The sequence below is a fragment of the Eriocheir sinensis genome, chromosome 10, assembly GCF_024679095.1.
Source record: "Eriocheir sinensis breed Jianghai 21 chromosome 10, ASM2467909v1, whole genome shotgun sequence".
NCBI lineage: Eukaryota > Metazoa > Arthropoda > Malacostraca > Decapoda > Varunidae > Eriocheir > Eriocheir sinensis.
Window position 1 is genome coordinate 4,764,887 of NC_066518.1, and position 11,936 is coordinate 4,776,822.

At 36.7% G+C, this 11,936-nt stretch overlaps 1 protein-coding gene and 1 long non-coding RNA gene across 5 annotated transcripts; one reads left to right on the plus strand and one right to left on the minus strand.

Moving 5' to 3' along the window:
- Positions 1–4,889: 4,889 nt before the first annotated feature.
- On the plus strand, positions 4,890–11,416 carry LOC126996476 (39S ribosomal protein L10, mitochondrial-like). Of its 4 annotated transcripts, none has more exons than XM_050856958.1 (7): positions 4,890–5,038; positions 6,876–7,128; positions 8,407–8,571; positions 8,980–9,081; positions 9,945–10,133; positions 10,673–10,842; positions 11,194–11,416. In XM_050856958.1, exons 2-6 carry the CDS (start codon positions 6,901–6,903, stop codon positions 10,763–10,765), a joined length of 777 nt encoding a protein of 258 aa, XP_050712915.1. In that variant the 5' UTR covers positions 4,890–5,038; positions 6,876–6,900; the 3' UTR covers positions 10,766–10,842; positions 11,194–11,416. The 4 variants fall into 4 exon arrangements, with proteins under 4 accessions (XP_050712915.1, XP_050712914.1, XP_050712916.1 ...); XM_050856957.1 differs by having other exon boundaries at positions 4,964–5,064; XM_050856959.1 differs by lacking the exon at positions 4,890–5,038 and adding an exon at positions 5,051–5,071.
- LOC126996477 (uncharacterized) lies at positions 5,204–6,869 on the minus strand. The gene is made up of 2 exons (XR_007751210.1): positions 5,581–6,869; positions 5,204–5,515 (listed from the first exon to the last, which is right to left on the minus strand). It is a non-coding gene; the product is annotated as an uncharacterized LOC126996477 (long non-coding RNA).
- Positions 11,417–11,936: the final 520 nt, after the last annotated feature.

An 11,936-nucleotide genomic window follows, 5' to 3' on the forward strand; every position in this document is an offset into this window, starting at 1 on the left:
CTCCTCTTCTCCTAATTCACACACTTTGCTTCTTAAGTTGCCTTTGCTTCATCTTTTCTCTTTAGATTGTACTATTGCACTGATTTTCGTCATTTGTTAGTGAGTGAGGGATTGCTGAGGGTGAGGGATATAGGGGTCTCAGCCGCGGTCTATATGCGGGTCAACCTTTTCCTTAATCAGTCTCCCTTCCTCTCCATCCATTTATGGTTGTAAAAATAATACCAAATACATACTAAGGCAACAAAAGAGGAAGCTAATGATAGTCAGTCATCAGATTGTGTAAAGATGAAATTTAAGGCAAAATAACGTAAAAGTCGGGCTCCATGGCATTATTTAAAACTGCACTGAACGGTCTCAGCATTAATAAGATCACTGGATGTTTCAACGTTAATGTAAAGGTGTATAAGCTTTAATAGTGTGAGTCGAGGGGTGTTGTCAGGGTAACCAGCTGGCGAAAAAAAACGCACAATTTGACAACCTCACGAGTGTTGTCACTGTGAAGGTCTTGCCGCTGCGCCATGTTTGTAGGGGAGCCTCAAAAACTTTCTCTGCCATGGCCGAAGAGCCGCTGATTATTGAAGATGCAGAGAGAAAACTGTTATATGGACTTCAGGGAATTAAGAGTTGAGACAAGTGTTGAGAATGTGCTTCCAGATGAGGTTAAGTGTTTCTCCGGTTGACGTCAAGTATAGTAATTAATGCAAAATTCAACACTCACCTGTTAACTCATTAGGGAGCCTATTGTTCCTCCCCTCTTCTTCTTTTTTCATTCTTCTTTCTTTACTGTCATTGTCTCTCTTATTTTACATATGATTGATTGATTGATTGATGATTTTTGTTGCTGTTCATCGAGGAATCCATGCATCCTTGAGTCTACATCATTTTTTCCCCTTTCATGGATCTCAATGAATAATAAGATTAAGAATAAGAATTATAAGAATAGATGTCGCATAAGGCGAAGATCGAGGGAGGCCTATACACCTGTCATCAAAGTTATAATTAACTCTGTGGTCATCACTCATCAGTCATAACAATTAGGATGTGTCCATATATGCAAAGCCATGAAGTATTTTGAAACATATATATTCAATTAGTTAGGAGATATAACAGCCTTAATTAAATTTACCTTGCAAGCTTCATTTGTTGCGCAAGGACGAGATCATCTTAATTTGCTGCCCACGTCCTGCGCATGGGGGGGGATACCATGCAAGATCCTGGGAATACCGGATTATTGCAGTACAGCATCTCGCATCTTTTTTTATGTAGAGGGCAGTTTGAGTACTTGCAAAGATCGAGCGAGGCAGCGCAGAGAGAGAGAGAGAGAGAGAGAGAGAGAGAGAGAGAGAGAGAGAGAGAGAGAGAGAGAGAGAGAGAGAGAGAGAGAGAGAGAGAGAGATGACTAATCGCGTTTATAGTATTATTTTTTTTATTGCACTAATAATTAAGTTAGATGTAAAAATAGATGTAAAACTAATAATGTTACACAAAGCTAACTAAAGGTTATGAAATGAAGCATAGTGTTGTGTGGTTTAAGCAGAAAATTTGTATATACTACCTGGCTATACCTGAACGTAATATGTGTGGCGCTCGCCGATCCACGTGGAAATTATTACCGGATTATCTTTGGAGTGCGCGAGGGGATTACAGGAGGCAACTTATAGGAGTGATGATCTGAATCCCATAGGAACTGATAAGCGTTGCTCTTATGACTCTAAAGGGCGTTTCTGAAGAAAATTCAATTAACGTGCAGCACAGATCGAGGTAGCGAGTTTGCACAACACAATGTACCGTACATACGTATAGGCTTAAAAGTTAAAAGTCAGTCCACACACTTGTTACGCAAACATCGAATTAACTAGGAAACGCGAGATCAAGGGACAGCGAACAGTACGTTGAAGCGTTATGGCAAACTTATATCGACTTATTAGTAATACACGAACTGCAGACTGAGGTTATTGCGTTTCCACAACTCAAGATACACGTACTCATCAGCACACCACAAACATAAAAATATAGTTCAAGAATAGCAGAAACAGGCAAATAAGTTATAGGTGGGTGATCAGCAAGGACTACTTTATAAGCCTCGCGTCTCGAGCTGGCGTTCAAAATCCTGGTGGTTGTTGGGGAAAAAAAGATTCGCGATGCATCAATGTAGTACTGATTCGCCCGAAGTGGGAAGACCCTTGAAAATTAACAAATAAAACTATAACTTCGCTGGTAAAAACCGTATGGCCATGGACTACAGGTTCAATCTTCCTCCAAGGGTTCAATCCCCGGCGTCGAACAATCTTTATTTTCCTCCGGGTTTAATTAATTTATCATGTGTTTCGTGACAATGAGCTAAGGTTTGATGAGTGGAAATGTCTCCCAATGCTGGCCTCTCCTCAACCTTGGTAGCTACAACACAATCTTTTATTTTAAGAGCTTAGAGATTTTTAAGTTTTGCGGTTGAATCGAGTTTAGTTGAGTTGACGGTCGAGGGTTTCGCCTTTGTAACGGCACTCAATAATGTAGCTCTTCACTGTCTGGGTCTGTTGTTTCCCTCTTTTTCTTTCCTTCTTTCTTCTCTTATCATCCAAAATTTATGTATCGGTAAAGATATGAATGTGGCTTTGGGCTCTGGCTGATCCTAACGACAGTGCACAAGTCCTTACAACGGCGCTCTTGCTTTAAATTAATTACCTCTCCTGTCAGATCCGAATGAGACACTATTATCTCTCTCTCTGGCTATATATTTCAGAAAGCTTATTTTTTCTGGGTTCATTAGTGTTGTAAAAGTGGGTGTGAGCTCGGCGCCTCCATCCCGAGCCGAGCTAGTCCGTGGGCCACCCTCACAAAATAGCTCTAGAAAACAAGTTTCGTCGGGCATATGTCCTATATTTCACTCACTGCTATTGTTTCAACACTTTATCCTGAAGCTTAACCAAAATACTTGCACATTAACATCATCTATGGCAATTTGTGTTTAACGCCTTCGTTTTAAAGTTACAGGATGTTTAAATACGAAAATTGATCAATTTTTTGGTCCTGATCTGAACATCAGGATGGTTGCAAATTACTCTAAAATACAAGCCGAACAATGTAGATTCAGACAACATTGGGCTAATGTTAACTATTTGACCTATAAAAACAGTCATAGTTATGCATGCTGTCATGAAAATACCATTTGCATCGTATTTTTGCTTAAACAAGTTGTACAGCCTAAACAGTTGCCATTAGACAAAGACTGTCTTAATGTAATTTGTTTGTCTTGTAAAGTAGAGTAATTTGCGACCATCCTGAAAGTCTCTACCATGATATTCAGATCAGGAACAAAGGTTGATTCCAGTTAATTACAGGATGTTTAAATAAGAAAATTCATTGAATCAGTCATTGTTCCTAATCTGAATATCATGGTAGGGACTTGGATGGTTGCAAATTACTCTACTTTACAAGACAAACAAATAACAATAAGACAGACTTTGTCTAAGGGCAACTGTTTAGGCTGTACAACTTGTTTAAGCAAAATACGATGCAAATGGTATTTTCATGACAGCATGCATAACTGACTGTTTTTATAGGTCAAATAGTTAACATTAGCCCAATGTTGTCTGAATATAAATTGTTTGTCTTGTATTTTAGAGTAATTTGCAACCATCCTGATGTCTCTACCTTTATTTTCAGATCAGGACCAAAGGCTGGATCAATTTTCGTATTTAAGCATCCTGTAACTTTAAAACGAAGGCGTTAAACACAAATTGCCATAGATGAAAAGTGCTTGAGTTGCTTTTCCTATCACTTAACGTGTAATACTATTTTATACATACCAGTTTTTTATATTATTATTTCGTAAACGTGCACATATAACTGGTTAAGCTCCTTGAGACTAGCTTCTATGCAATATTACGAAAGTGTACGATATCTGATGGTGGCCCACGGACTAATAGGTAACATTACGTCAATGTGATCCTAAGAAAAGATTTACTACAAAAATTTATCCTGCCACCGCCAGCAAGGTGGGCAGGTGCCTGATGCACATTCGGTCTCATGTCAAGTACAACAAATGTAAAAATAAACATACAAGTAATTTGTTCTAACAAATTCCCAAAGTCGCAAGGCCATTTCAAAATTATATGGATTATATTTACTAACATTACGGTCTTCTGTCTTCTTAAAAAAACGAGAATAGTCCCGTGAGTCGAAATATTCATCAGAACGAACAGGCAAGGCGTTTGTTTACAGTTAATATTAAAACCTTATTAGAATAGGTACGTAAATATTTTTTTGTATAAATAAAACTACATATATTTGACATACTTTATTTGTGCTTTTTTATTCAATTCAATATTCATTAAAGCATTAAAAAAAAAAAAATATTGAATTTAATTTAGTCAGCCATAAAAGTACATTTTCTTTGGCGCTTTTAAGCATTAGAGAATACCACAAGTTTTTGTGGAATACTATCCTATTCATATAAAAAAATAGATTTTAATATGCTATTATTTCGTAAACGTGCAAGTAAAACTAGTTAAGCTCCTCGAAACTAGCTTCTATGTAATAAAACCTATTATATCCTGAAGAAAACGAGCGCTGCGGAATGATGCCCGACGAAAGTGTAAGATATTCCAGGGTGGCCCACGGACTAAGCCGGTGCTGTATGACCTCGCAGCCGCAAAATAGCTCGCAGAGAGAGGTTTAACTTGCATACATATCCTATATTTCACTCACTGCTATTGTTTACTTGTCCTGTTTCGGCTCCAATACACGTCACAAACATCATAGAAATATTTTTAGTCAAGAGAAGGGTTTACAACAAACGAATAGGGCAGATTTTAGACAGAATTACCCCCTCATTAATGTTCACTCAGTTCTTGCATGTTTGGTCTGTTGGTCTGGTGTGTTGTTATTTTGCGGGTAATATCAACCATCGCAAAGATCACAAGTGGACAAACTAGACCAAAACCAGACAAATTAATACGTTTTCTTACTGTGCCATGCGTAGTGGGAAGCAGAGCGACTTAATTTTCCGAGGAGGTATTTCGCGCAACACCGGGCCAGCGTGAGCAACACCTCTCTGTTTATTGTGTAAATAGTAATGTAACACAACCCAAGTTAAATATTTGGCTCCTGTGTGTACATATCAGGACAAACAACTGTGATCTGGCAGTCTAGAGAAGATATTATACTAGAATCTATAATTTACCGGCATTCTTTTATCTTCCTCCCTATCACCGTTTTGTCATTCCTTGTGTTCTTTGCTTTCTCCTTCCTTCATTTTTTCTTTATATTTCCATTTTCCTTCTGCTTATTCTTTGCATTCTTTTCTCTTCCTTCCCATCACCGTTTTGTCATTCCTTGTGTTCTTTGCTTTCTCCTTCCTTCATTTTTTCTTTATATTTCCATTTTCCTTCCTTAATATCCCTTCCCTTCTTCGTATCTGCTTACCTATATACTGGTACTGTTCTTGTAGTTTTATTGGTGCTATTCTAACATTTCCACTGGTGCCATTGGTAGATGTGTAGTTTAGCTCCACCACCTCAAACTACCATATATACCTTCATATTATGGTTATAGAGTAGATGTGTAGTTTAGCTCCACCACCTCAAACTACCATATACCTTCATATTATGGTTATAGGGTAGATGTGTAGTTTAGCTCCACCACCTCAAACTACCATACATCTTCATATTATGGTTATAGGGTAGATGTGTAGTTTAGCTCCACCACCTCAAACTACCATACACCTTCACATTATGGTTATAGGGTAGATGTGTAGTTTAGCTCCACCACCTCCAACTACCATACACCTTCATATTATGGTTATAGAGTAGATGTGTAGTTTAGCTCCACCACCTCAAACTACCATATACCTTCATATTATGGTTATAGGGTAGATGTGTAGTTTAGCTCCACCACCTCAAACTACCATACACCTTCACATTATGGTTATAGGGGGAAAAAATAAGAAACAAAATATGCCCTTTAACCATAATAAATAAGAAACAACATGCCCTTTAACCATAATAAATAAGAAACAACATGCCCTTTAACCATAATAAATAAGAAACAACATGCCCTTTAACCATAATAAATAAGAAACAAAACATGCCCTTTAACCATAATAAATAAGAAACAACATGCCCTTTAACCATAATAAATAAGAAACAAAACATGCCCTAAAACCATAATAAATAAGAAACAAAACATGCCCTTTAACCATAATAAATAAGAAACAACATGCCCTTTAACCATAATAAATAAGAAACAACATGCCTTTTAACCATATTAAATAAGAAACAAAACATGCCCTTTAACCATAATAAATAAGAAACAACATGCCCTTTAACCATAATAATTAAGAAACAAAACATAACATTTAACAATAATATTAACCTGAATTAACCCAGCCCTGGCAAACCTAACACAACCATACCAACGGCGCTGATGGGCCATATTACAAGTCCAACCTGGGAAGTTTGGGGTTTACTCACCTGGTTTACTCACCCTACAGTCCCCTACAGAGTTATTCATCCCGACCTTTGTAGGGACCCAAAACTTCTCGGGTTTGACTTGTAATACGGCCCAGAGACTCTGCAGTGCTCAATAAATTGCCACTACATTCATTGATTTTTGCATTCATTAGTGTGAAAATCAATGTCTGTGAGTAAGGAGCCATGCTATTGTTTGGATGGATTAGGATAAACCAGAATATTTTCCAATATTTTTTTTTTAAGGATGTATATACATTTTTTTCTACGGTCCTTGGCATGATGCTTACTACTGCCTGCCTATATCTCCTATATGGCATAGGTGTTGGTTTATAAATTATACTGCAGAAAATGTTTAGCTTGTTACCTTCTTAATTTTTTTTGCTCAGTTTGATTCCTATTTTGCAGAGAATCACAGTAAAAACAGTCCACAATGTCAGTCCCATTTGGGAGCCGGCTACTGCCTGCTTGGAACCCAATTATGACCGCTGTCAGATCCCGAACGAGAGCTCCAAATCTTAAGAAACCAGCAATACCCCACTGGACTCGTGCAGTCGTCCTCAAGCTAGTAGAGCCTATCCATAAGGACCCAATGGAAGGAATTCACCCTAGAGAGACATGTCAAAAAAGGCAGAAAGCTCTTCAGAGTAAAACAGAGCAGGTAAGTTCAATAGTCGTAATAGCTTATGTACCGTAGTCATAAAATGTGGTTATATATTTATGATATAATTAATCATATTTCAGCCACAGTCTTTGAAATGCAGAAAATGAATTAACCCTTTCATGTCAGAGGTAAAGACAAAGTTGGGAGCATATTCCATAACTGCGTAGCAATGGTACTCATCTCTGTCCCATTGGCCCTTTGAGCCTGTGGTAGATGACCTATTAACTTGAGTATAACATCCAGGTTATCACAGTTTACCTTCCCTAGGTTTTCCCAAGTAACCCCTTATTGACCATCCTAAAAAGAAGGATAAACAGCTGGGTGGGCTGCCCCACTGCCCAGGGCAGGGTTTGAACCCAGGCCTGCAGATTCATAGTTATGGACACTAACCCTTGCACCACGGAGGTGCCATCAAAGGTGTTTGCAAAAAGTGGGAGTTACATGTGACCTGCCGAAGCTGTCTCCCTAGAGGTGTTTTAGTTCCACTGTCCGTACCACAGTCATTGATTATCCTAAAGAGGGAAATTTTGTTTCATTGTGAGGCTTTGTAAACGCTTTATTATACTCTCTATGAAAAAAAAATTGCAAAATAAAATGCAAAAAAAGAAGTGGTAGTTAGCCAACATTAAAAAAATATACACTTTACTAAAAAAAAAAAAAAAAAAAAAAATTAAACTGTTCAAGATTTTTTTTTTCCACAATGTACCTGAGTAAATTTGCTTTCCAATGAGCCAATGTATTTATACCAATAATACTGTAGAAAAAATTAACATAAACTTCTTTTAGTTTTTGGCACACCAACTGCACAACTTAGTGCATAATGATGTTTATATTTTACTGTATATAGCAAAGCTATTAACGATGGTAGAAAGCTCAAATTGGTTCCACTTTGAAGTTAAGCAAATGTACTATAATGCAGTATGTTTAACAGGAACAACCTTATAATAAAATGACAGTAACGTGAGTAACATTTAGTCATGTGTCTTAGTCCATGACTAGTAGAAGACATTGATATTTCATCACTTAAACTCTCACGGTCTAGTTAGAGGTTGACTAATACTTATCTCAGCTTCACTGGGATGAACTCATCCCCACTCTCATCATCCTCACACTTCTTATAATGGTGGTCAAAGGACTCAGAGCCCAATGACAGCCAAAGCCATTATTGTTATGTGAAAAGGTTTATAGCTATGTAATGAATTAATTAATGTGGCAAGTGGTACAGTATCATCTTTACTGAGTTTCTGAATAATCATAATCCTTATTTTATTTTAGGTCAACCCTTTTGAGCAAATTCTTGCCAAAGAATTTCTGGAGAAGATAGAAAATGCCAAGCTTGTTGCAATATTCCACGTGCTACCCATGACAGAGGCAGAGTTATTTGCAGCCAGAGTGCAGCTAAACAAGATCAGCTTGCAATACATCAAGCACAACAACACGGTAAGGATAATGTTTTTATGTAGAACACTATTTTCTCATAATAATGCCTTTTATATATATATATATATATATATATATATATATATATATATATATATATATATATATATATATATATATATATATATATATATATATATATATATATATATATATATATATATATATATATATATATATATATATATCAAAAATTGTTGAATAGTCTAGGTGTCTGTGCTTTGCTGATGGGATGAGACACAGACACTCATTGTATCCATATTATTTATTTCATGATTTATCATTATTTCTTAAGGTTCAACTGGTAATTCCAAATTGCTCCCTAACCTACACATGTTACCTGCAGTGATTGCTTCATTTATTAACAGGTGTGCTGTGGACTGTAGCTAATGGACTTTTGATTTTCAGATAATGAGACTTGCCTTCACGGGCACCAAATATGAAGCGTTACTCAAGCTGTATGAGTCCACCACATGTACCTTTTATGGCGATGAACCTGCTGTGTCTAAGGTAACTTGAGCTGTGATAAGTTACATGCACCAGAATGATTCATCATTATTAGTCATCACAACTACCACTAGCAGCAACCAAGATGACCCCATTCCCATCACCCTTTAAGATGTGGACAATAGTGTGATGACTCTGGTATAACAGTTATATTGCAAAGCCTAGGAGGTTAAGGAATCCCCCTCTACCATATTATTCCTTAACCTGTGGCTTCGGCTTTGGGAAAGCCGAGAAGTGGCCGAGAAACGACAAAATTACACTGCATTTTGAGACTAAGAAAAGAACATGGAACGTACATCAGAGTACTCTTCTCATAACCATAAAGCCGTTAAAAATATTTACTCTTACTCAAACTCCATTCTTTTTGGGTGGTGCTTGTTACAAAATAAACAGTCTTGTGACGCGTGGCATCTAGCCGAGAGTCGCTTGTTGTCTACTATAGAGAATTTGACAAGTGATTACTGTATAAATAGCTGATTCAGTATGCCATGACCTTACAGCACCACCTATGACAAAAAAGCCCACCTCAAGATCACTCACCCACCACAATGACATCGGGCATTCATGGTGGGTTGTGCTATGCCACCACTGCCTACAACTAGCTTGAATTAGATGTTTTATGGCGAGCCCTTTTTAGGGTCCACCGTACCACAGCCACGACTCTTGAAAGCCCTGAAAAGGGTCTGCCGATGTTCTCGGGTTAATGGTTAAGTCCTTTTTAACTCTCCACCCCACCCCTGTGATAATAGGGTCATTGATTATTATTGCTGTTTATTGTTAATGTTGAAACTTATACTATTAGAAAACATATCACTTACATCAACTATTTTAGAAAAACTGTATTCTAACTTGCATTTGTTTTCTAGCTTCTGAAGCTTGAGAAAAAGATATCTGGCCTAGTTTTGCTGGGAGGTGTTGTTGAAGACAGATTCATGAGTGTGCAAGACATGAAACATTATGCCAGCCTGCCCTCTCTGCACACTCTTCAGGCACAGCTAGTCAGCATCCTTGGCACTCCAGCTCAGCACCTCTCACAGAATCTCTCTGCAAACCAGGTTTGTTTTGTTCACTTGACAGGCATAATGACAGGATTTGTATTGCTATAAATTTGTTATCTACAAGAAAAATGTGTGCAGTCACTATTCTTGCAATATTTTCCCTGAAAATTACAATACAAGATCCTCTGTTGCATATTCATAATACCAGATTGTGGTAGTTACTGAAATGTCATTTTCATACTGTTATTGTGAGGTAATGATATCGTAGCACTAGAGAGCAAAGTGCTAAATCATAGATTTGAAATTATAATGGTTAAAGTTATGATATTAAAGGAATCGGCTAAAGAGTTGGAATTATACAAAGAAAAGTATGAAGTATATGACCATTTTAAGTTTATTGGGTTGAGGGCTGGAGTTGAAGGCAAGGTGCCAAGACTACTAAGGGCATAATACTCGGGCTTCAGTCTCATTGTCATGGTCCTCCCATGGCACAAATATATCTATCAGGGAGAATTTTCATTGTAATTTGGATAAAACAGGAAAATTATATATTTTTGTAAATTTAATCCTATATAAATTTGTGTGTCATTTTCCAGGTTGAATTATCTTCCTCCCTGTCACGCTATGCTACAGACAACAAACCTGATGGTGATGCAGAGTCCTCACCTACCACAGAGTCAGCACAGTGATGTTGTTAATAGACCATATTGGCTATCAGTCCACCTCTTCGCCACTTGAGGACCCTTGTGTGCGCTCCATGGCAATGGTGAGGCTTTACCCATTATTTTTCAACTATTTACAGTTTTGATACTGCCTACCACTGCACTATGTATGTAAATCATTTATTTTAAGACCGGAGGTCAAAATAGTCACACCTTCAGAAATAATACCCAACTAACATCAAGTTAAATTATATTAGAGATGCCAGAAAGGAAAATATACAGCCATAGCCAAAATATTCCGGAGGCAAAACATCTCATGTTGCCTTCTTCCATTCATGAGATAGATATGGACCTGCGTACATTCAGTAATCAATGGTCAAGTTTACAATAAACAGATGCCAACCTCTTAACCTACGAGCAGTTGGTAATAGTATATGTTATCTCCCTACCAACAGGTACTGTGTTTGGGCATTTGACTCCAAATAATAACTTGTATAGAACCAGGCTCACTAGGGTAAGTACCTCCTAGACACATCACTGGATGGACGAGTGTGGCACTGTGTGTAAAGCCAATATGCTCTATTGATGACTTGTACAGACATGATTCCTTACTCATCAGTAAGTCGTGTATATTATTGTAAGATTTTTAAGTATACATTATAAATGAAAAAATGTAAATTTTGTTTTACTCTTTGCCTTTGAATATTTATTAAAAAAAAAATGTTTTCTACATTCAACTTACTTTTCTGTTAATCCCCTCCTACTCTTCCTCACACCGAATAGAAAAATGTTGATGAAGGGAAGTCAGAGGCTACAGAAGAAGGAACCTGAAATGTTCTATATATATATAATAAATATATATATATATATATATATATATATATATATATATATATATATATATATATATATATATATATATATATATATATATATATATATATACAGTCATACCTTGGTTTACGAGTTTAATTCGTTCTGGAATTTTGCTAGCACACCAAAACACTCGTAAACTAAAATGAATTTCCCCATTGAAATTAATGTAAAACCCATAATACATCCCATATCTCAAAATAATATTTATATAAAAATCATTTTACATGTTATTTAATAGAATTAAAGTAATTTTACTAATAAATAGCCATGATAAATAACATAAAACACAAATCAATGTGTTATGGTTGTTACGGAAACTCCC